The sequence below is a fragment of the Corylus avellana genome, chromosome 2, assembly GCF_965113065.1.
Source record: "Corylus avellana chromosome 2, dhCorAvel1.hap1.2, whole genome shotgun sequence".
Lineage (NCBI taxonomy): Eukaryota > Viridiplantae > Streptophyta > Magnoliopsida > Fagales > Betulaceae > Corylus > Corylus avellana.
This window is the reverse complement of record NC_142491.1, coordinates 34,671,081-34,695,525: the sequence shown is the minus strand read 5'-3', so window position 1 is coordinate 34,695,525 and position 24,445 is coordinate 34,671,081. Positions and strand designations below refer to the sequence as shown.

The following is a 24,445-nucleotide window of genomic DNA, read 5'->3' as shown; positions in this document are numbered from 1 at the left end:
ATGGCAAGCTCATCGTCCAACAAAGAAGGTACGTTTATATTCTTTTCATTGTTGTTCAAATGTTGTGGTATCAGAGCATTCTGTCTCTTTTCTCTATGGTTGTTGATAAATCTCATTGTTTTAAATATTATTATTATTATTATTATTATTATTATTTTCAACGCAAACAATGAGACTTGTGCTTAAATTGCTTTCTTTATGGAGTTTTTTTTTTTTTTTTGGTGAATGAACGATGAACCCACTGCAACGGAACAAAAAAAAAAAATTCAGCATTTTTTATTTTATTTTGTGGATGCCTGGCCGAAGGCCTCACAATTTCCATGGCGATGCACTGTAGGTATTGGCATTGTTCAATAGATAATATTCTATTTTAGATCCTGTTTGCACATCACATTTTCTCAAGAAAATATCTGCACATCTCACCATTTACTGTGTATGTCTTGAATGGTCCAAGACATAATTACATAAAAAAAAAAAAATTTAACAAAAAAAAAAAAGGGTCTATTTTGTTATTATTCATGACCTTTACGTGTGCTGTGCTAATATCCAAAGAGAGATGTGCATGCTATATATATATATATATATATATATATATATATATATATATATATATGTTTTGAAAGTTGAATTTTATGTTCAATTTTTTTTTTTTTTTAGTGCAATATGGATAATAGTGTTGTGAATCAAAACCAATTATTTTGATTAGTTACGTATCCATCTCTTGTGGGACTAATTATGATAAATTATTGGGTTTCCTTTTTATTGAAATTTCAGTACAATTTGGATAATGTTGTTGTGTACTAATATAGATGATTTTGATTGGTTATGTACTTGCCTGTCGTGAGACTAAACATAATAAATTATTCGAAGTATTATTGAAAATTATCCAAAAAAAAAGGAAATTAAGTTTGTTATTTATTTATTGAAATTGTTGCCTTACTAAGGTCCATACGGATAATTGATTTGCCCTATCGGTAAATCATTAATTTGGTAGGATGCTTAGGACGATGAAGAGATTATTAAATACTCTGCGCTTGATGACTTGGTCTTATCCTTTTGATAACAGGTTATTTTAAGTCTTTAAATTTAATTATTTTGCTTTATCATGCGTATGAGTCCATTGTATATGGAAAACTCTAGCATAAATTTGAGATTAACTATATGTGTAAGAGTCTACTGTGCATTAAGACTCTTGCATGGAAAAATGTGTTGATTTTATGAGTGCATGTTTTTTGTTTTCCTTTTGCATGCATAATAAATCTTGTTGTGATGTCCTTAGCTTTGGGCAATTCTAGTTTGTCTCTCCAATTATATGCCATCAAAACACTAACGGGAACTAATTATGAAGATTGGTATGAGTCTCTCACTATCAATTTAGCAATCATGAATCTTGATTTAGCTTTAAGGGTTGAGGCACTTACTGAACTTACTGAGAAAAGTTCTGCCGAAGAGAAAAACTACTATGAGCGTTGGGAGCATTCAAACCGGACTTGTCTTATGATCATTAAGTACACTGTTGACAATTCTATTAGGTTGAGTATTACTCATATTGATAGTGCCGAAGATTTTCTGGTTGCTATTGGGAACAAGTTCATTAAGCTTGACAAAGCGGAAAAGGGAACTTTCATGAAACTGCTTACTACCACAACTTATGATGGTGTTAGTGGAGTCCATGAGCATATTATGAAGCTCACTATTTTTTTAACAAGCTAAGGGAAATGAAAGTTGAGTTAGCAGATAGTTTTCTTATGTGGCAAGTGCTTGAGTCCTTACCATCTCAATTTGACGCCTTGAAGACCACCTACAATGCTCAGAGAGATGAATGGAGCTTGAGTGAAACGACTGCTATAGTAACTCAAGAAGAAGAGGTGATAAAAAAGGGAAAGTCTCTTGCTGTTTTTATGATGACACAAAACAGTGGAAACTTTAAGAGAAATTTTCATAAGGGCAACAGCAATGGGAACAAACCATATAAAGTAAAGAAATTCAAGAAGTTCTCTCAACAAGCTAGTGTGCGCACCTCTCTAGAGCTTAAGATAGAAGGGTTCAAAGGAAAGTGTAACTTTAGTCATGCGTTTCGACACAAAAAGGCAAATTGCAATAAATATACGGCTTGCTTAGAGAAGAAAGGAATTACAAAGCCCTAGAAGGTTGAGTGATGGGGAGTTGATGTTGAACAAGGGAAACGGTGTGAAGGTCAAAGTTGAATACATTGGCACTACAAAACTTCATTTAGCCTCTTGGCGTTTTTTGGATTTAAAAGGAACTACTTTTGTACCTTCTATTAGGAGGAATCTTATCTCTATTTCTCTTTTGGACAAATGTGGATATACTTTTGAGATTGGAAATGAAATGGTTACTCTATATTATGATTTTATTATGGTTGGTTCTGGTATATTGTGTGATGGTTTATATAGGATTGACCTGATACCTTCTCTTTCTTATTCTTCTCCAAATACTCCTATTGTGAGTATTGAAGTTGGTTCCAAGCGTAGTAGGGCTAGTGAAATATCATCTATGTTATAGCACAGACGATTGAGTTGCATCTCTAGGCCAAGAATGGAAAGGTTGATTAAAGATGGTATTCTTGCTAATCTAGATTTTTCTGATTTTGATACTTGTGTTGATTGTGTTAAAAGGAAGCTTACTGCTAAAACCAGAAGACAAAAGGATGGGAGAAGTGAAAATGTCTTAGAATTGACACTCACTGATATACTTGGTCCCATTACTCCTATTGCTTTGGGAAATTATAGGTACTTCATAATCTTTATTGATGATTATTCACGTTATGGTTGCACTGAACTCATTCATAAAAGGTCGAAATCTTTAGAAGCCTTTCAAAATTTAAAGGCTACTATTGAACTCCAGTATAACAAGAATATTAAAGCTGTAAGATCAGATAGATGTGGTGAGTATTATGGGAGATATGATGAAACTAGGCAAAATGCAACACCTTTTGCAAGGTTTCTTGAAGCATGTGGGATTGAAGCGCAATATGCAATGCCTAGAACTCCTCAGCAAAATGGGGTTGCAGAAATGAGAAATCGTACTCTAATGGACATGGTGCGATGTATGCTTAGTCACTCATGCCTACCAGAGTTCTTATAGGGAGGGGCCTTGAAAGCTGCAACTTACATTCTGAATCAGGTACCCAGCAAGTCAATTCCTAAAACTCCTTATGAGTTGTGCTCTAGGAAAAGGCCTAGTTTACACATTTTCATGTTTGGGGTTGTAGGCCAGAAGTGAGACTTCATAATCCACTTTTAAAGAAACTTGATCCTGAGACTATCTCTGAATTATCTGTAGGGTACTATGTCGGTTCAAGGAGTTCTAGATTTTATTGCCCTTCTCATGTGACTAGAATCATTGAGTCAGATCGTGCCATTTATTTTGAGGATGATATTTAGAGTGGGATTTCCATACCTCGTAAGATCTCATTTAGGGAGGAGCGTGTTGTTGTCCCAGTGCATCTTATTTCACCATCGATGTATGTACCTCCACCTGTAGGGCAATCTCATGTTATTGTTCAAGAAAATGTTATTAACACTGCACCTAATGTTGATGAGGGGACGAATGATGATGTTCATTTGAGGAGATCCTAGAGGACACGTAAGCCTGCAGTTTCTGATGATTATGTAGTCTATTTTGCAGGAGCATGAGTTTAGTGTTGGATTGTCTATTGGTTCGACTACTTTCCAAGAGGCTATTGATGTTCCACAGTCTTCGCATTGGATAGAGGCTATGAATGATGAGATGGAATTCATGCGTCAAAATGATGTTTGGGATTTGGTTGAATTACCAAGTGGTTGCAGACCAATTGGTTGCAAATGGGTTTTCAAGACCAAACATGATTCCAAAGGCCAAGTAGAGAGGTATGAGGCTAGACTTGTGGCCAAGGGCTTTAAGCAGAGAGATGGGATTGAATATAAAGACATTTTTTCACCTGTTTCTACCAACGACTCTTTTCGGATAATTATGACATTAGTAGCTCATTTTGACTTGAAGCTACATCAAATGGATGTTAAAACAGCTTTTCTTAATGGTTATCTATCCAAAGATGTGTATATGTAGCAACCAGACAGTTTTCAGGTGAATAGAAAGGAACAAATGATGTGCAACCTTAAAAGGTCTATTTATGGGCTTGAGCAAGCTTCGAGGCAATGGTACTTGAAATTTGATGAAATTGTCACCTCTTGTGGGTTTAAGGAAAATGTTGTTGATTAATGCATATATTTAAGGATCAGGGGGAGCAGATACATTTTTCTGTGCTTTATATGGATGATATATTGCTTGCAACAAACGACAATGGGCTCTTGCTTGTAGCTAAGCGCATGTCCTCTCATTTTGATATGAAGGACCTTGGTGAGGCCTCTTATGTTTTAGGTATACAAATTCTTTGTGATAGAACTAATGGTGTTCTTGGATTGTCTTAGAAAACTTACATTGATCGAGTATTGAATAGGTTTCATATGCAGTCTTGCTCTCCTGGAAAGACACCAATTGTGAAGGGTGATACATTTTCTAAGTGTCAATGTCCCATAATGATAATTAAAGAACTCAGATGCAATCTATTGCATATGCATCAATTGTGAGTAGTCTGATGTATGCTCAAGTATGTACACGACCTGACATTGCTTATGCTGTAACTGTGCTTGGGAGATACGTGAATGATCCAGGTTTAAGTCACTGGACAACTGCAATGAAAGTACTAAGGTACTTATAGGGCACTAAAAAAATTTATGCTGACATATCGGCGATCCAACATTCTTAATGTAGTTGGATATTCAGATGCCAATTTTGCAAGTTGTTCAGAAGATAGGAGATCCACTTCTGGAAATATTTTTATGATGGCAGGGGGAGCCATTTCATGGAAAAGTGTCAAACAGACACTTACAGCTTCCTCAACTATGGAGGCTGAATACATAGCTTGTTACCAGGCTCCGAGTCAGGCTATATGGCTGCGAAATTTTTATCTCAAGGCTAGTTGTTGTGCATACCATTAAGAAGTCGCTGAAGATATTTTGTGCTAGTTCTACAGCAGTTTCTTTCTCTTGGAACACTAGAAGCTCTTTGCAATCCAAGCATATTGACATAAAATACTTGTTTATTAGAGAGAAAGTAGCCGAGTCTCACATTTGTGTTGTGCATATTCCCACAGAACATATGTTAGAGGATCCACTAATTAAGGGGTTTGCTCCTATAGTGTTTCAGAAGCATGTAACTCAGATAGAGTTGTTGGAGTCTTCTATTCTAATGAGTTAGTGGGAGTTATATGTTTTGTATGTATCGTGAGTCATTTGTGTTGCCATGTATTATTTTGCGATATTGATTATGGCATTATTTGTGTTATAATATGAGATATTGTATGTTAGTCTCGGTGGGCTTCAAATAAATATAGAGTGATCACTATTTGTGTTATTTGTGTGCTATACTTGCATTCCATTTTCTAGATCACGTAATTGTAAATACTTGTTATATGTTATACATCTTATCGATGTTGATGTGGTCTTTTTGCTTGCAAAAATATATCAATAATAAAATTACCACTCGTAATAAGACGAATCCTTGCAAGATAGGGCTATATTAAGGGTGTCGAACCTCAAGCACTGTGTAGATGTTGTTATCAAGTTTGTCAAGATAAAATATAACTCAATTTAAAAGAAGATTGATTTATTTTGTTTTTGTAAAAGTAAATGTATAAAAATAAAGATAGTAATGAGAGATAGAATAAGAGGTTGAATTCACCACTAACCTCATAACAATGATCAATCATAAATTAATAATGGAAATTCATACTATGCATGATATAGGGCTCGGCTCACTCGAGTATTCAAGAAAATATCATCATTTAAGAAATAAGTATAATCCATCTTCAGTTGGCACGGACCATCCACCTAACCACTAAGATGCGGTACGATCTGTCTTCCCTAGGTATGAACTATCTAATTCCTTAATAGGCTATACACAATCAATGAATAAGCATAACGCATCTTCGGTTGGCACGAACTGTCTACCTAAATTGCACTACACTAGGGTGTAGTATGTTTTCTCTAAGCATGGCCTACCAAATCCTATTGATCACGTGTCAATTAAAACAGTTGTATAACAATCATTCATATAATCACAAAAAATAAGAATGATTGAGTTCAATCAATATAAAAGACTTTCTAAGACTAGATAAGAAATTCATAATGATTGAATATAAACATTAAGATCAAGTCTCACACTTATACAACCATCATGCATATAGAAAATCCCAAATTAAAATACAATTAACCATTGTTACTTGAAAATGGCTACATCCTATTGCAAATTTAACCCTTATGGTGGTGCGAGGATGGCCTATTGCCCTGGATTATCTCTTCTTCAACTTGTGAAGCCTCCAAGAAGATTTTTTTATTTTTATTTTTATTTTTATTTAAAACTAAGCACACCTTCTCTTCAAGCTTAAGGGTCTATTCATAGGGGGCAAACTGGGTTTCCTAGAAGCCCTAGGAAACCTAGAATATCCGTAGGTCAGTCTCCCAGTTGAAATAGGAGATTGAAAACCTTCTTCATAGTGTATTTGGGCTATTTCCGCATGCTGGAAGCCCAAGTGCGCTCGATCACACTTGTGGTGCGCTCGGCATGTGGCTGTTTTGTGCTCTTATCTTACGGGGCGAGTTTGGCATAGCAAACGTCCGAATTAGAAAATTTGTATTTCACAATTCTTTGTAGAAGTTTGAGTTAGCTTTCCATTGCCACTAGTTTCACCTCAATCTGATACTTTAACAGAAAGTTATGTTCAAAATACTGAGACATGTGCTAGGTCTTCTCAAAGTGTGCTTTAAGCCCAAAATCAATGGTATTTCTTGTATCTTTATTGAAAACCTGAAAATACTAAAACAAAAAAAAATCATGCAAATAAAAATGCTAAGGAATTAACGTATGTGAGTTAAAGGCTTGAATGTGTAATATTTGGCGCTTATCACACCCTCAATCTTACATATTGCTAGTCCATTAGCAATACAAAACCGAAAATAAACTGAAAAACAACAAGATAAATCATTCTTTCGTGGGATGTACGATTGCATTTAGCGTATGCAACATACCTTTTAAACTCCTAGGCATCCCTAGAGGACAAGTGAAGTCTCGTGAGGGTTTAACAAAAATGGTACCCACAAACATTGTCATGATTATGTTATTATTAAAAATGAATGAAGTATCACAAAATAATGGGTCTCATTCATTAGCAAGCTTAAAGAAATAAACTCTATCTTCAAAATTTCAAGAAATTCATAACCAAGTTACTAACAAATGGCAGTGGAGATAACACAAGTTCCAATCGGTGTAATAGTGAACTAGCACATATTTATAAGGCTTCAAAAATAATTTCAACATGAATGGTTCATTGCTCAAAATTCATTACACTCCCAATTGGATGAAATAACCAAGGTATATATATATATAGTAGGCTATTTTATACTTAGCTCTCTTAAGCTTTCTAATTGACTCATGTATCGAGCATTAAGCTAATGACTCCCAAACTAAATGGCTTTAGGGCATTATGTGTAAAGAAACCCCTAAGAGCTTACTAACTTAAGTCAAAAAGGCTACGAAGCTGAACTAGCCATGTTATCAACCAAACCGAACTTCCAACCTTTTGACGCGAACACTCACTACTTAATAAGGCAAGAGGTCCGGTTACTTAGTGAAAAGCTCAAAGTGATCAATATTATTCTTTTTTTATTATTATTGTTTTTGATTTTTTTATAATGCCAAGATTATTCATCCAACAAGTCACCCAACTATATTTAAGACATTGACAACAACCATAATTGATTTCAAATTTCATACCTCACATATTATATGCTAGTGTGTGCTTGTGATAATCAAATTGAAACAAGAAGCATCTCATGTTGCCACAAGTAAGTAACAAGACTCAAATTTCCTAGTCAATTGATCATGTCTTCATAACTTTAAGCCCACCAATGAAATTCAAATCAAAATCAAAGCTTAACCACATGCTTAAGAATAACATAACAAAAATATTGGACAGTGTTTTGTTCTTCCATACCCTCAAACTTGAATCACACATTGTCCCCAATGTGTGTATAGAACTGAAAAACAAGAGCAAGAGGATAAGAATATCTGAATGAGCAGATGTGAGGCATATCATACCCCCAAACTTGTATGCAAAAACACATGTCGTGAAAAAATAGCTGATACTCCAACCAAATACCAGTCAAGTGCAACACATTGTTGTATAAAGATAATCAAATAATGAAGCAACGGTGAAAATAAACCTGGATGGAGATCATGTACCATTGTGGAGTGAGGTTCAAGTGCACGCACAGGGCCTACGCTTGAACCTATGAAGCTGACTCATGTAGTCAAAATATATGGGATCCGCCAAGTCAATAGAATCCACATCCTTGATGTGCTCAGTACTCTTTGAGTTTAAATTTGAAGCACCAATCTTTTCTTCTCTTGGATTAAAGAGAATGGATTTTACCTATAGAAAGGTAATTCATAATGTCCGCAGATCGAGATAGATCACACTGAATATTCTCAAATAGTTTCTCATCCAAAAGGGAATCATGAACTGGAATAAAATGACAGGAATACTGAGAGAATTTTTCTACCTCAATGGTCACTTTTTGTGCTTGCAGATTACTCTGTTGGCCTCTTAGTAAGTCATAAGCAATAATAATCGGGAGAGTGACATATGTCCCTAAAAATGAGGATTTCAAATTACATGGAATAGAAGCTCGGGGCTCAAATGGCGTTTCGGGAATAGAAGTTGATGGTGAAGAAGCCTCAGTGCTCATTTCTTTGCATTTTTCCCGATGTAGATCCCGTGGGGCCTCAATTTGCTCCTCCTTCATAGCCTCAGTACTCATTTCTTTGCCTTTTTCCTGATGTAGATCCCATGGGGGCCTCAATTTGCTCCTCCATCTCTTCCACTTGATTTCCGACCACTTCTTCACTCCTCAGTGTGGTGATAGCTTGCTCATGATAAGAAGACTCTCATCCTCCATGTAGTGTCCATTAGGATTGGACACCCCCTGACTTTGAATCTCTTCTTCTTCTCTTTTTAGGATATCGGCTATTTGTTAAAGTTGAGCCTCTATCTTGGCAATGGATTGAGAGTGAGCATTCATAATCTCCTGTTGAGAGTTCTCCATCTGATTAGTCTCACTCTTAAGATTCAACATCTTATCTTTAAAGTCAGAATCTAACAGAAGAGATGGCTCTTCTTGGTATTGTTGTTGTGGAGGCCAATAGATGAGAGATGGCTCCACTTGGTATTGTTGTTGTGGAGGCTAGTAGATGGGAGACGGCTCCTCTTGGTATTGTTGTTGTGGAAGACAGTAGATGGGAGGCGGCTCCTCTTGGTATTGTTGTTGTGGAGGCCAGTAAATGAGAGACGGCTCTTCTTCGTGAGCTTCTATCTCGGCGGTGGATTCAGAGTGAGAGTGCAGCAGTTGATTACTATCCTCCACTTTGTTGAGAAGATTCGAAACCTTATTTTGAAAGTCAAACTTCGACAGAGGAGGTGGTGCGGCCTAATACTACTACTGTGGAGTTGGTTGATATTGAAGGGAATAAGATTAATCATTGAACTGCGGATATTATTGATGGTGCAATTCATGAAATTGTGGAGCACAATTTCTAGGAGCTTGAGCTTGCCACGAGAGATTAGGCTGATTGCTCCATGCCAGGTTATAGGAATCAGAATAAAGGTCATTCCCCGGTCTAGAGAACGGTGTGTTCATATGCTTATAAGGATAATTAGAAAATTGTCTATAATCTCTAACATGGTGATAAGGACTATAGCAATATGAACATAGTCCATGGGGTGTTGGAATGTCTCCCCACACGACTACAAAACAAAAAAGAAAATAAAATAACAAAACAAAAATAAAAACAAAAATAAAAAACTCGCAAACAGCTAGAAGATGCAGCCTTAGAGTGCTGGAATCTAGCAGGCAGGCGTAGGTGCGCTCGATCGCACTGCAAAGTGCACTCGAGTGCACAGCCAATGCTGGAGGGCCTGCGTAGCTACGGACCTGAACAAAGAAAGAAAAACCAAAAAAAGAACCAAAAAAAAAGAAAAAAGAAGAAGAAGGAAAGAAACAGGTAATAAAATAAAATAAAATATAAGCAGAAAAGAATCAAGTTAAATTCAATCTTTAAAACTTAACAATGCAACCGTTAAGCAATCCCTGGCAACGGCGCCAAAAATTGATGTGGTCTTTTTGTTTGCAAAAATATATCAATAATAAAATTACCACTTGCAATAGGACGAATCCTTGCAGGATAAGGCTATATTGAGGATGTCGAACCTCAAGGACTACATAGATGTTGTTATCAAGTTTGTCAAGATCAAATATAACTCAATTTAAAAGATGATTGATTTGTTTTGTTTTTGTAAAAGTAAATGCATAAAAAATAAAGATAGTAATGAGAGATAGAATAAGGGGTTGAATTCATCACTAACCTCATAATAATGGTCAATCATAAATTAATAAGGAAAATTCATACTATGCATGATATATGGCTCCTTTCACTTGAGTAATCAATAAAATATCATTATTTAATAAATAAGTATAATCCATCTACGGTTGGCACGAACCGCCCACCTAACCAATAAGATGCAGTACAATCCGTCTTCCATAGGCATGGACAGATGGACTATTTAATACCTTAATAGGCTACACACAATCAATGAATAAGCATAACCCATATTCGGTTGGCTCAAACTGTCTACCTAAATTACACTAAACTAGGGTGTAGTACAATCCGTCTTCCCTAGGCATGGCCTATCAAATCCTATTGATCATGTGTCAGTTAAAACAGTTGTATAACAATCATTCATATCACAGAAAATAAGAATGTTTGAGTCCAATCAATATAAAAGACTTTCTAAGACAAGATAAAAAATTCATAATGATTGAATATAAACATTAAGATCAATTCTCACATTATACAACCATCATGCATATAAAAAATCTCAAACTAAAATACCATTAAACCATTGTTATTTGGAAAAGGGCTACATCAACGCCCTATTGCAAATTTAGCTGCTCATGGTGGTGCTAGGATGGCCTCCTGCCATATATTATCTCCTCTTCAACTTGTCAAGCCTACAAGAAGATTTTTTTATCTAAAACTAAGCACACATTCTCTTGAAGCTTAGGGGTCTATTTATAGGGAGCAAACAAGTCCTAGAAGCCCTAGGAAACCCAGAAAATTTGTAGGTCAATCTCCCAGTTGGAATAGGAGATTGAAAACCTTCTTCAGGGTGGATTTGGGCTATTTCTGCATGCTGGAAGCCCGAGTGCGCTCGATCCCACTTATGGTTCGCACGATCCCACTTGTGGTGCGCTTGATACCACTCGTGGCGCTCTTGAGTGCACCTACGCACCTGGTTGTTTTGCGCTCTTATCTTGCGGGGCAAGTTTGGCATAGCAAACGTCCGAATTGGGAAATGTGTATTTGACAATAATTTGTAGCAGTTTGAGTTAACTTTCCAATGCCACTAGTTTCACTGCAATCAGATACTTGAGTAGAAAGTTATGTTCAAAATACTGAGACTTGTGCTTGGTCTTCTCAAAATGTGCTTTAAACCCAAAACCAATGGTATTTCTTGTATCTTTATTAAAAGCCTGAAAACACGAAAATAAAACAAACTCAAACAATTAAAAATGCTAAGGAATTAGCATATGTGAGTTAAGAGGCTTAAATGTGTAACATTCGGCGTTTATCAAATGTGTTCTTAACTTGTAGCTGCAAACACATTCAAATTAGATTGTGTGTTGGGATGCTTACTTTGGTTTACTTGGTAATTAAATAACTTATGCAGTCCAAGTGGGAGATTGTTGTATTTTATTTCACTTTTGGGTGGACTGACATAGTCATTTTAATATTTGGGTCTATAATGGGTTGGACCAATTCTATAAGCACTTGACGAAGCCATGTACTCTCACCCTATATATATAATGAAGTTAACCCATTAGACTTCATTAGGTTATCAGAGCAATTAGGGTTGAAAGACTAGTGCCCTCTACACACACAATACAACAGGACAAAGGGAGATGGCAAGCTCATCATCTAACAAAAAAGGTACGTTTATATTCTTTTCATTGTTGTTGACATGCTGTGGAGTAAGACAAATTTATTTAGTGTAATTCCAACAAGATATAGATGAACAACATCTCACCCTCAAGAAATGACTAAAAATAAAGTTTGCACAAAGATGAACATATATATTAAAAACATACTTGAAACTTAATGAACAACCAATCAAATATTGTATTCAAAGTGTGTATAAAATGCATCAAGATCAAATGAATTGATGGATTATCATTCACAACAAACGACGCAGTGATGATGAGTACCATTTAAACTATGCTTGTGTGCTGTGTGTAATAACTTTCTACTTTGCGAGCGTAAGACTTGAAACCTGTAACGGGGTCTAGTCTTAACATGAAGTCACAAATGAAAGATGAAAACCTCTCATAGATCAAAAGACAAACCTTATTTCTAGGGCTTAGAGACACTCATATAAACACTTCCCTTAACTTATGACATCGATTTGTATCTAAGTCCATTTCGTACTTTTGCCTTTATCCGTAAGGATATTAGATTCAATTTTAAATTTTGCAGTATTCCCCTCTTGCCCTTGCTTATGAATACCGATATTTACTATCATGCACAAATGCTTTATAAACTAGGGAGAACCAAGTAGGATGTTTTCTAGGTTCAACTAGACTATGGTCAATTTGGTCCAAAGAGAACTTTAACACCCACACTAAATAGTTGACCAACTAACTCACACATGCGGTTAAACTCAAACCTCATGAAATTAACAAGTACACAAAGTGAACAGGATAATCTAAATGTTCCATACTATCACCACAATTATTTTTCATGCATAGGCTACATAGAATAAACTCAAAGTGTGATTTTTCTTTACTAAGCAAAAATGAGAATTTGATGCATGACAGTGCGCAAATATGGAATAATTGAAGAAAGAACCCCTCAATTTTTCAATACTTTTCATTTTTTATGTATACTTTCTTAAAAAAAAAAAAAAATTAAAAAATTAAAAAAATAAATAAAAACCATGCGATCATTACCTACGCAGAAAACAAAAAGCAATTCAAAAAAAAAAAAAAAAAAAAAAAAAAGAACAGTGCATGCCCTAGGAAGAAATGTAATGCATGAATTGTCACCTTGGTATGCAATGAGACCATCTAACTTTAGGTAGAACCATTGCCACTTTCTCTCAACGGGTGAATGGTATCAACTTTTGGAACCCAAATCTTGCTAATAGTAGGTTCAAATTTGTTACCATGAACCTTAAACCTAATACTAGGTAAGGAACACAATCTTATTCTCTTCTCTAAATATAGGGAAAACTTTTTTTTAAAAAAAAAAAAAAAAGAAGTCCCCTACGAGAGACTCCCTTGGTGTTACCTAAATCAAGGAAACCCAAGGGAACCAAAAGTGCTACCATATTCCTTACCATTATTTTATTAAAAAAAAAAATACTCTCTTTCATTTCTCTCATTTGTCTTTCCTCTAACATTTATTTGAAAGAATATTTGAATGGCTTTTTCTTTTCTCTTTTTTTCCCCTAACATTTATTTGAAAGAATGTTTAAAAGGTATAGAGAAATGATAGTGGAAGCTATTGTGGAGTTTATTTAAATAAGGAAGCAAAAAGTATTTTGGTTTCCTAAATTAAGCGAAGTTCTTGCTAGTACTCTAAATGCTAATTACACACCTTAGGCGATTATCAGATTTCCATAACTATAACTGCACTGCCTTAAGGGGTTAGCGATTTTAAAATAACTTACGGTTAGAGGTTATTGAACCCTAAACCGCACCGCATTAACGTCTGTCAGGTACTAGCCTTTTGGATTTATTGGTGTCTTTGGTCTTCATTAGACCTCCTTTTAGGGGTTACTGTAGATTTTTGGGATTTTTTTTTGCCTATTTTTAGTGTTTTAGGCTTGTTTTAATGGTTTTTTTTTTTCTTTTTTTTTTTTTTAAAGCTTTAGTGTTTTAAATGGAGAAAAAAAATTAATAAATTTGTATAGTAACATGACGATTCTTTTCTATCCATTAGAAAAACACATTTGTTAATGTATTACACAACAAAACAATGTTGTTTTGGTATATATAAATATATAAGGGTAAGCGGTTAGCGAATATTAGCTGCTAACCGCATCGCCCTAGCTAGGTGGTTAATAATTTTTACCAGCCACCCACCAAAGCAGTTATGTGGTTAATAACCGACCCACCTATATAGTCCTAACCTTGGGAATGGTTTGGCCAGAGGGTCACCTCTTCCGGCCTCTTCTTTTTTCTTTTTTCTTTTGAATTTTGAATTTTTACTACGGGTATTTTTGTCATTTGAAGTACATTACAAATTTTTGGTAGTTTGATATGAGATTAATGCAATTTTACTCGGGAAGACATCGTAAATAGAATTAATTTGAGGAGAGTATGTGTGATTCCGCCCATAAAGAAATACTAACACATAAACTATTGATGAGTGGGAATCTTGAGTTGTGTTAGGATTTGATAAGCTTATGTAGGCTTTGATAAATTTTCAGATCACTACCTACAATCTGCTGTTTGACTATCCTGGAATTTGTTTCTTTTTTTTTTTTTTCATAGCTTCCGGTGAGGATTCTTTTCTATTGTTATATAGGCCAAAAAATTATCTGGCTTTTCCTTCTTGCTCTTGACCTCCTGATAAAAACTCTTTCATGGAGAAAAAAAAAAAAAAAAAAAAAAAAAAAAAAAATTAATACAATTTATCAGAATGCTGTTGTTTCAGTTCAATCAACACTCGCAATAAATTACAGGGGTTATTAAATAAGAGATTGAGAGAGCAAACTGCAAATTCTTTTCTGGGATTTTTCTTTGTGGAACTTCCAGGATGAAAGAGAAAGAATTGGCCTTCCCTTCCACCCAACAGTAAGGCATTTCCCATTCCTATAGAGGGTGCAAGAGCTCCCAGAAGCAAAGTTTTTCACCAGCAATTCTGCCTGATACAAAGATGACATGCTTAGCTCTTGTTCCACCTTAACCAAATTTAGCAAAAAATGGCCTCCAAGCATCTATCTTCTTGCGCCTGAAAACTCTATCCTCCCCCTCTGCTGCAACAATGTTTACTATCTCCTCACTCGAGTATGTTGCCTCCAATGCCATCCTATTAGCATAGCTCTGATCCATGCAAACTTCAAGGCTTTCAAAAAATGCACAGTAGAAGAAGAGGGCTTCATGGAATCGACCCAAGAAGATTGGTGAATTGTGATCTGCATCAACTTCTGTGATCACCATGACACATGGGTCGAGATCTCTAAGCACTTTAATCAGTGATTCCAAGCAGCTGGGTTTCGTTATCATATTGTCTAGCAGAAACGGGGAATTGACAGCAACAACTTCATCAGCCTTTGTCTCAATTTCGAACATGCCTTTGTTGAGATCTTTGATGTCTCTCACCACAACTGTTCTGAATGAAAATGGCAAGTTTAAAGTCTCAGCAAAACATGCGAGCCTTTTACCTGTCTCCTCAATCTTCTGTCTCGATGTTGTTGTTCCTACAGCGGTTATTTTAAGAATCTCAGCTGGGAATTCCTGGCGAGTTGCAAGAGCTTGCATCAACACTATGCTCTGCACGCCATTTCTGATTGCAAGGTCAATGTAGTGAACCCTTTTCACAGAAGCCACACTTTCTACAATTGCTTGGATTCCTGCAAACTGAATCACTTGGCTGAAGGGAAGGTGAAGGTAACATGAGATGAGAGTGGGATCTCCATACACCTTCTCTTCATGATGAGATGCATCACTTTTTAAGCCTCCTTTTAATGCTGCAATTCTCCCTGTTTCTCTATCAATCCTCTGTTGGAGAGCTTTGGTGAAGTAATGAACGGTTCTTTGCACTGAACTTCCTGTCCTGGAGGACAGGAAATCACAGAGGTTTAGCAGCCTGGTTGCTTCGACAAACTCTTGCTTGGAAACCTTCTCGGCAGAAGCTAAAAGAAGACATGCAAGTTCGACATCTTTGGTTTCTTGGCAGGAGAGACCAGATGGAGCAGCAATGCTGAAAACATGATCATCAGCACAGTTTTGGGAAGAGAAATGAATGAACCTTTCTTCTGCTACTTTCATGACTTGTTCAGCAGATAATCTACCGACATTTTCCATGGTTTTTCAAGTGTACAAAGCTACTGTTTTTGCTCTGAAATATCATATCCCATTATATTTGCATCTAAACAATGGAGACTAGTATACTTGCATGGTTGAGAAAGATGGCATATAGCGTTAGAAAATAGGGAAGATTTCATATAGTTTCTAAGGAATATTCTTGTTGCCGTCCCCCTCTCATTTTGGATCTCTCGACATTAAAATAGGACAGACTTCCTATGGTTTTTTTAAGGAATATTCTTATAGCCGTCCCCCTCTCTAATTTGTTTTGCCAATAAAATGTATATATAGTGTAACAACAGTAAAGGACGGACCAAGATTCCTTCCTATATATGCTGAATAATGAGATAATAAATGGTGACAAATATGGTGATAAATGTTGATATAGAAAAATTTCTGCCATTTAATTTGAAAACTATCACGGCCGAGAGAAAATTTTAGTCACATTTATAATATTACTCAAAAAGTTTTAGTGAATTCTATAATTGGAGTTCTTTAAATCATTTATAAATCTCAATATCATTTAGTAAGAAATTAATGTGGGACTTGACATCCGCTTAATACAATCGTAATCTACTAACCAAATGTGGAACTTTCTTTTAGGGTGTCACAATCTTTCTCACTCAAATGCTTGACCTCCTTGTCATGATATAGTGACCCAATGCAACATGGTGTTACGACTAAGTTCGCTTTGATGTATATTTGTCATAATCTAGAAAAATGGTAGATGCATTTGCGCTATTACTTCAAAAGACCTAGTTAATATTACAATTGGAGTTTCTTAAATCAATTATAAAACCCGATTAAAAAACCAATGTGGTACTTGCCATCTATGTTGCACCATCATAATCCACCAAGAACTCCAAGACTAGAGAGATAGCAACAGGCACCCAGTTGACGGGCTAGCTGACGATGCTCTCTAATAGGCTCCTTGAAATCACCTTTTCACGAGTCGCATCACGACACTATTTGACACCCTAGCTGACGCCAATTCAAAATTTTAAATCCCGAATCCTAACTTTTTCACAAAAATACTTGCGTGTTTAAAAAGATAGAACTCATGTTTTGATGTAGATCGGAGTGTAGTCCGCACCCATATGTTATTTCATGTTTTTGTCGTTTAAGTGTCATGGCCATCCGGACGGGTGCCGTTAGTTTGTTTTATTTTCTAGCCGACTTTATGTTATTATTTTATTAGGGTTAGGGTTTTGGGAGTCTTTATTTCGTTGTTTGATTAGGTTTAGGGTTTTGGGGTATTTATGTCATATTTTATTAGGTTTTGGGTTTTTTGCTATAAATATATGCTTATAGCCTCTAGAGAAATGAGGTTTATGTTGATTATTGATTTTGTTGAATAAAAAACCTCAGAGTTGAGCGTTCTTCTTTCTTTTCCTTCAAGACCTAGAGAGTATCTAGCTTTTGTCAAGAAGATTTTTTAGATCATTGATAGAATCAAGATCTACAAATACATATCCGCTACTTATTGATGTTCTTCGCTGCAGCCCACTAAGTCACGTTGTATCATGTTTTGACCACCGAAATAGGCTGACACTAAAAACCTAAAACTAGTTTTACTTTTCAGAAGAGTGAACACAAGGAAATGATGGATAGGGACATTGCAAATGAGGAGCAGAGGCTCATGTTCTGAGATTGTGTTCTGATCATCCAATCGCAAAGCCATTTAGGTTCAATGCTTTTTGGACCTCAGCAAACGACTAGGTGCATGGTTGCTGAAGCCTAGAGTCTAGAGAGTTGACAGCCAAGGTTCCTTGGATTTTGAGCTATCACAAAATTAACAACACAAAGTTTGCATTAAAAGGATTGAAAAAAAAAAAAAAAAAAAAAAAAAAAAAAAGAAAAGAAACATCATTTTGGTTCTATCCAAGAAAAAATCAAAGGCCCTTCTTCCCATCTAGATTTGGCATGGAACAAATAGAACTGTCGGCTTCGAACTTTTCACTACAGAAAAGCTTGTGTTTCGCCCTTCAAGAAACATAAATCCCAAGTAACATGAATCATTATCAAAGTTAATTTCCAAAAGATATGTCTGGAAAAGAAAAGGAAATGCTCATTCAAGTTCAAGAAAGTAAAGCAAACATCATAGGCATGTGGGATGCATCTTTCACATAATTGTCAAGTTAAATAAAACAGGGTTGTAAAAAGGCAAAAGTATTGTCAAAGGAATTTCCAGACAGAAAGAGAATGAATTGGTGTACCCTTCCACCCAATAATCAGGCATTTCCCATTCATATCAAGCGTGCAAGACTTCTCACAATCAAATTTCTTAATCACCAGGCGTGCTTGGTCCAACGATGACATGCTTAATTCTGTATCCACCATTCCAAACCAGGCAAAAAATGCTCTCCAGACATCAATCTTTACATGTCGAATCTTCCTTCCCTCTCCCTCTTCAGCCACTATACTTCTGATTCCCTCACCAAAGAATAATGATTCTATGATCATTCTGTTTGGATCATTCCTTTTCATAAAAGTTTCTAGGCAATCAAAGTATGCACTGAAGAAGAAAAGGGCTTCAATGAAACGGTTCACAAAAGCAGGTGAATTGTGGTTTGCCTCAACCTCAGTGACAACCATTATGCATGGATTGATACTTCTGACAACACCCATTATAGATTCCAACCGCTTTGGCTCTAGAATCATGCTCCTCAGGAAGTATTCAGAGTAGAAAGCGACTCTTTCATCAGCTTCTACCCCAAAAAGATGTTCTTTGAGATCCAACATGTCTGATACCATAACTACCTTAAAAGAAAAGGCTATGTTCATGGTCTCTGCAAAACTTGCCAACCGCTTACCTGTTCTTTCAATTATATGTTTTGAAGTTGTTCCAACAGCAGTAATCTTGAGAAGCTCAAGAGGGCATTCATATCGAGTTGCAAGAGCTTGCATTAAGACTGTCCACTGCATCCCATTCCGAATAGCTAGATCAACTATGTGAATCTTCCTTGCCTCAGCCATGCTTTCCACAATGGCTTGGATACCAGAAAATTGTGAAATCTGAGAGAAGGGAATACCTTCCTGAGACGCAAGAATGGTGTGATCTGAATTCATCATTGCCTCATCCACGTCAAAACACAGTCTTTTTCCCAAGTCCTTTGATGTGATTCTTCCCGTTTCTCGATCAATCTTCTCCCGGAGAGCTTTAGAGAAATAGTAAACCACTCACTGAACAGGGTTCCCTGTATTGGAACACCAGTCATCACACTGGCTGAGCAGCCTGCTTGCCCGGTCGAACTGCTGACACCCTACTTTCTCAGCAGAAGAGAAAAGGAATTCAACAAGCGCCACATCTTTGGTCTCTTCATTGGAGAGGCCATAGAAGGAAGAATCAAAAGGATGGCAAAGCATGGAAACATCAGCTGTTTGGGAAGAGGAGGACTGGATGAAATTTGCTCCAGCTAGCCTCATGACTTCCTCGGTCGACAATTTCCGGCCTTCCTCCACCTTTGCGCATGGCATGTCATTGCTTGGCTCAATTTTTCTATCCCCATGCAGCCGTTTGAAACCATTTCCAAAGTTGTTTAGGAGCTCAAGTGAGGCAAGAGAAAATGGCTGCCGCTTTTCCTTCCTGGGTACAACTTGTGGAATTAGTGTTGTGAATTCACCAAGCTTTTGAATTTCCTCTAGACATGTTTGAAGCGGTGGTGAGACAATATCGAAGTGCTGGTCACCAAGAGACCCAGAATCTTCTTGTTGTTGATACTTGAAGAGAAGGAATCCTTCCTCTGATGAATCCTCCTTATAGAAACCAAAGTCAGGACACCAATCTTCTTCTCCATTAAAATTGAATTGTTTCCCACCATTTTCTTCTTCCATACCCTCCACCATTTTATCAGAACAACTAAATTTAGCTTCAACTCCATGGAATCCAAACTCTTGGAAAGAAAACACTTCATTTTCCATTTTTATATTTTAAAAAGGAGATAAAACTCACAATCTGGGATCTCAATTGTGCTGGTAGGAGGTATACTAGTTTGATATGTTGAACAATTCTAGATATATGAAAAGAAAGATCTTTGATTTTTTTTATATTCTAAATTTCTTTTCATTGTATCACACGTTTGACGAATTCTTACACCCAGTATCATCAAGTTGAGTTTGATGTAACCAAGGCGGCCTGCAGCAGGGCACTCAATTATTTGACTACATGCATGAATGCTATTTGGAATTGTACGTGTTAGAATAAACAAGATTTCTCAAAAAAAAAAAAAAAAAAAAAAATTTAGAATCCGAATAATATGTCCTAAGGTCCTTATCAAGTTGAAATAAAGATTTCTCCTTAAAAGGGTCGGCCAAGAAAGGAACAATAACAAACGACATAGATGAGTGATTAAACAAGCAACAGAGATAGTAAATAATAAAAAAGAAAATAGAAAAAAGAAAAAGTTATTAAGAGTATCAAGTACCAGCCATCTTTTGTAGGCGGAGAGATCAACGGTCCCATCTTGAATGCTGAGGATCAAAGGGTGCCTGGTAGCTCCGGTGTAAATCAGACGGTGCTTCCTCAACCACGTGTCGATCATCCCGCTCTTCTCCACCTCTTCCCTCGTCTTCCCCTCCATTATTCTCGCACCACTTCCAAACTTCACTCGCAGGGTAGCACAGTGTGCAAGATTGATTTGATTCTGGGGGCGTGGCTTTCGCTCAGATTCAGTGTCGACGAGTTCAACAGACTTTATCCCCTACCGAACACGTGGCAATCATACATCACTGTTCGCCGCTTGTAAATTTGGTGGCAAGTGTAAGTAGCATCGGTTGCAAATAAAACATTTTTAGACTTCTAAAAATAAAGAAAATTGTATCATTCTTGGAATTGTTTTTTCCTACCATGAGAGAAAAAGGGAGAGATATATTCGAACCGAGTAATTCTATAAATTCTTCTTGTGTTTCTCTTCAATCCCTCAAAAAATGATGCGGTTATTAAAATTATTATTCGATCAAAATCTAATAATAATCAATCATAAGCCCAATAGTAATTTTAATAGCCACATCATTTTTGGAAGGACACAAGAAGAACTTGTAACACTACTCATTTGAACTAGTAACATCTGTTTCATGAAGCTTATTCTCTAGCCGATTGAGCTATCATTTGAGAACAACATTAAATTTTTTTTTGGTAGTTCAAAGAATTGTCAATTTGGTGATAATTTGAGAGAAATATATGAATTTTTCTCAAATATAAATTTATTCTCAAAATATATAAACATTGAGGTGAATAAAAGATAGGTGATCCTTCTATTGAGTAATTTAACCAAATAATTGTCTTACTTATTATCATGTTTAATATCATTATCACTACTTATCCTTAATCTCGACCTTTAAAAGAACTACAATATAGGTGCCGTAAAAAAAATTAGAGCACCTAAGCCAAAACAAAGTTAAATATTTAACTAAAATGTGGTGAATTATAGGGTCATAGTTCGAACTAGGGGTGGGTATCAGTTATAACAGTACCGGTAACCCTATTTTCGATAATTAACCAAAATTATCGATTAATTCAGTTAATTAACCAATAACATTTCGATAAGAAATTATTCAGAAAATTTCAGTTAAAGCAGTAATCAGTTAATAACGGTTCGGATAATAGGTTACCGTTAGACCACCACCACGCAACCCACGAGGCTCCGATGTTGCACCACGCAACACACGGCCATGAGGCTCAGATGCTACACCACCAACAACTAGAGTCAAACCACGCCATCACGGACTCACAACAAAAGAGGAACACAGTGACGACAAAGCTAGAGAGAGACGGTCGGGAGTTGAGAATGACGAGAGGGGCGCCCTCCAAGAGGGTTGAGAGTGAGATTGAGAGGGACGTGCAAGAGTAAGAGAGTTGAAAGTGAGAGTACTGCGAGAGTCGAGAGAACAAAGGGGGGTGGCAAAGGATTTGATTTAGGATTAGGGGAAAGAAAGAAAGAGATGTATATATAGCATCTCAAAACTACGTAGTTTTGATTTCAATAAAATGTTTATTAGGAAAAATTAAAAATTAAAAATGAAACGACATTGTTTTGTACCCCTACTATCGGTTCCTTATCGGTTCGGTTCAAAAATCGATAAGAAAAATGTTTTACCGATTACCGAACCGAACCGAAAATCGGTATAAAAATCTTAACCGATTACCAATCGACTTCTATCGGTTGACGGTTAATGTCGATTCGGTCGTAGTCAGAAGACGGTCGGTAATCAATTAATCTACCCACCCCTAATTCGAACTCAAAATTTCTCGCTCTGATATCATATTAAATAGAACGAAGTGGGAACACTTATTAACACATTACAAAAGTTATTACATGCATAAGAGATTATTTTCTAGGCTTGTTCTTGGTGGAACTTCCAAGCCGAAACCGAAAGGAAAGACCTTCCTTTCCACCCAATAGCCAGGCAATTCCCACTCCTTTTAAGTGTGCAAGAGCTCCCACAAGCAAAGTTTTTCACCAACAACTCTGCTGGATACAAAGATGACATGTTATGTAACACCGCTGTTCTAAGTAATGTGATATTATCCGCTTTGGGCTAACCCCGCACAGTTTTATTATTGAGTTTACCCCTAAAGGCCTCATACCATTTAGAGAGAGTATATTCCATATAAACACATTATCTTTTTCATGCACAGGCAATGTAGGACGTCACAATTTTGTAACACCACATCCCAATGACACACAATATTGTCCGCTTTAAAACGCGAACCAGACCCATCCTGGTACTACTCTTGCAGAAATACCCTTAACTGCGAAAATCCGATAGGATCATGACCATCACGGCTTTAAAACGCGTTGTTGTCATTAGGGGTGTAAGTATACATTTAAGTACATCCTTATTTCCATACCTAGGTGTTATGGGATGCCACAATCACCCCCTCTTAGGACCCAGCATCCTTGCTGGCGACCTTCATGGGATTAGCCCAATCTTGGCGTCCCAGCGAGTGCCCGCTAGCAACCTTCATGGGCTTGTACACACTCTCCCCATTTCAGGCTGGGCAATGGCTCTAATACAATTTGTAACGACCTAGAAAAAGCCCTAGCTACATCTGCGCTATCACCCCAAAAAGACTAGTCAATTTGAAACTTCCGTAAAATTCATTATAAAGTCCAGTTTCACCTAGTAACTAGGTAATGTGGGACTTAACACCCATGACTATCTTTATAAACCACTCACTTTATGTGGACTTTTTCTCATCTTCCTAATATGGGACCGGGGTGTTAGATGCTAAGCTCTTGTTCCACCATACCAAATCCTCCAAAAAATGCCTCCATCACTCAATCTTTATGCGCTAGAAAATTCTCTCCTCACCTTCCATTGCAACAATGTTGCTTATCTGCTTGCTCAGGTATGTATCTTCCATTCTCAGCCTATTTGGATCACTCTCATCCATGCAAACTTCCAGGCATTCGAAATATGCGGTGTAGGATAGGAGCGTATCATTGAAACGGCATAAGAAATCTGGTGAATTGTGATCTGATCAGCTTTGATGATCACCATGACACATGGGTTGAGGTCTCTAAGCACTTTGAGCTGAGATTCCAAGCTTCCAGGCTTCCTTATCGTATGATTTAGCATAACAGGGGAATAGACAGTGGTGCAAACCAACTAATAACAAAACATAGAAAAAATGATAAATCGGCTGCTTTGAGAGAGCCATGATCTCTAATGGCTACTTCGAGGGAGCCTTGACCTCCAAAATACAGCAAATTGTATTTTTCAATCAATAATCAACACATACTTTGTTATTGATAATTCTCATATAAATAGAGAAACAATATACTATTGATTACATAATGGGTGAAGTAAAATAGCACGCCAGGAAATTTTTTTTTTTTTTTTTTTTGCATTAAAATATTAAAAAAAAAAATTTCCTACACGGCGTGCTAAGCACGCCATGTGCTCTGAATCACGACTCTTGCATAATAAACCTAATTGAACGACTCTAATAAGGAATGAATATAACTATTTATTGAACTATAAAATCTACGAAGATATACTTCTTATTGGACTCTAACGTAACACCGGACAATATCAAATAATATCAGATTATGATCATATCATTCCCTTCCGCTAACAATTTCCTTGTCCCTAAGGAAAAAAATCTAAACTAATCTAAATGAAAAACAATTAAACAATAATAAATAAATAAAACTACAAATGCCCTTTGAAGTCCACATGGTGCTCATGGGTCACTTCTTTTTCTTTTCTTTTCTCTCTCTTCCAGAACACAC

At 36.5% G+C, this 24,445-nt stretch overlaps 3 protein-coding genes and 1 pseudogene across 3 annotated transcripts; 1 reads left to right on the top strand and 3 right to left on the bottom strand.

Moving 5' to 3' along the window:
- The first annotated feature begins 4,561 nt into the window (after positions 1 to 4,561).
- Positions 4,562 to 5,003, top strand: LOC148587686 (secreted RxLR effector protein 161 pseudogene; annotated as a pseudogene).
- Positions 5,004 to 15,083: 10,080 nt separating this feature from the next.
- LOC132189811 (DELLA protein GAI1-like) lies at positions 15,084 to 16,208 on the bottom strand. Its single transcript, XM_088512757.1, has one exon. The coding sequence runs from the start codon at positions 16,206 to 16,208 to the stop codon at positions 15,084 to 15,086; it is 1,125 nt and encodes a 374-aa protein (XP_088368883.1).
- Positions 16,209 to 18,325: 2,117 nt separating this feature from the next.
- LOC148587685 (DELLA protein RGL1-like) lies at positions 18,326 to 19,236 on the bottom strand. The gene has a single exon (XM_088513961.1). The coding sequence runs from the start codon at positions 19,182 to 19,184 to the stop codon at positions 18,384 to 18,386; it is 801 nt and encodes a 266-aa protein (XP_088370087.1). The 5' UTR covers positions 19,185 to 19,236; the 3' UTR covers positions 18,326 to 18,383.
- A 152-nt stretch (positions 19,237 to 19,388) lies between these two features.
- Positions 19,389 to 20,129, bottom strand: LOC132168064 (uncharacterized). The gene has a single exon (XM_059579132.2). The coding sequence runs from the start codon at positions 20,127 to 20,129 to the stop codon at positions 19,389 to 19,391; it is 741 nt and encodes a 246-aa protein (XP_059435115.2).
- Between the last annotated feature and the right edge of the window lie 4,316 nt (positions 20,130 to 24,445).

Bases quoted from the DNA above. Each gene is read 5' to 3' on its own strand.
- LOC148587685 (XM_088513961.1), bottom strand. From the start codon at position 19,184: ATGGCTGAGGCAAGGAAGATTCACATAGTTGATCTAGCTATTCGGAAT.
- LOC132168064 (XM_059579132.2), bottom strand. From the start codon at position 20,129: ATGGAAAATGAAGTGTTTTCTTTCCAAGAGTTTGGATTCCATGGAGTT.
- LOC132189811 (XM_088512757.1), bottom strand. From the start codon at position 16,208: ATGGAAAATGTCGGTAGATTATCTGCTGAACAAGTCATGAAAGTAGCA.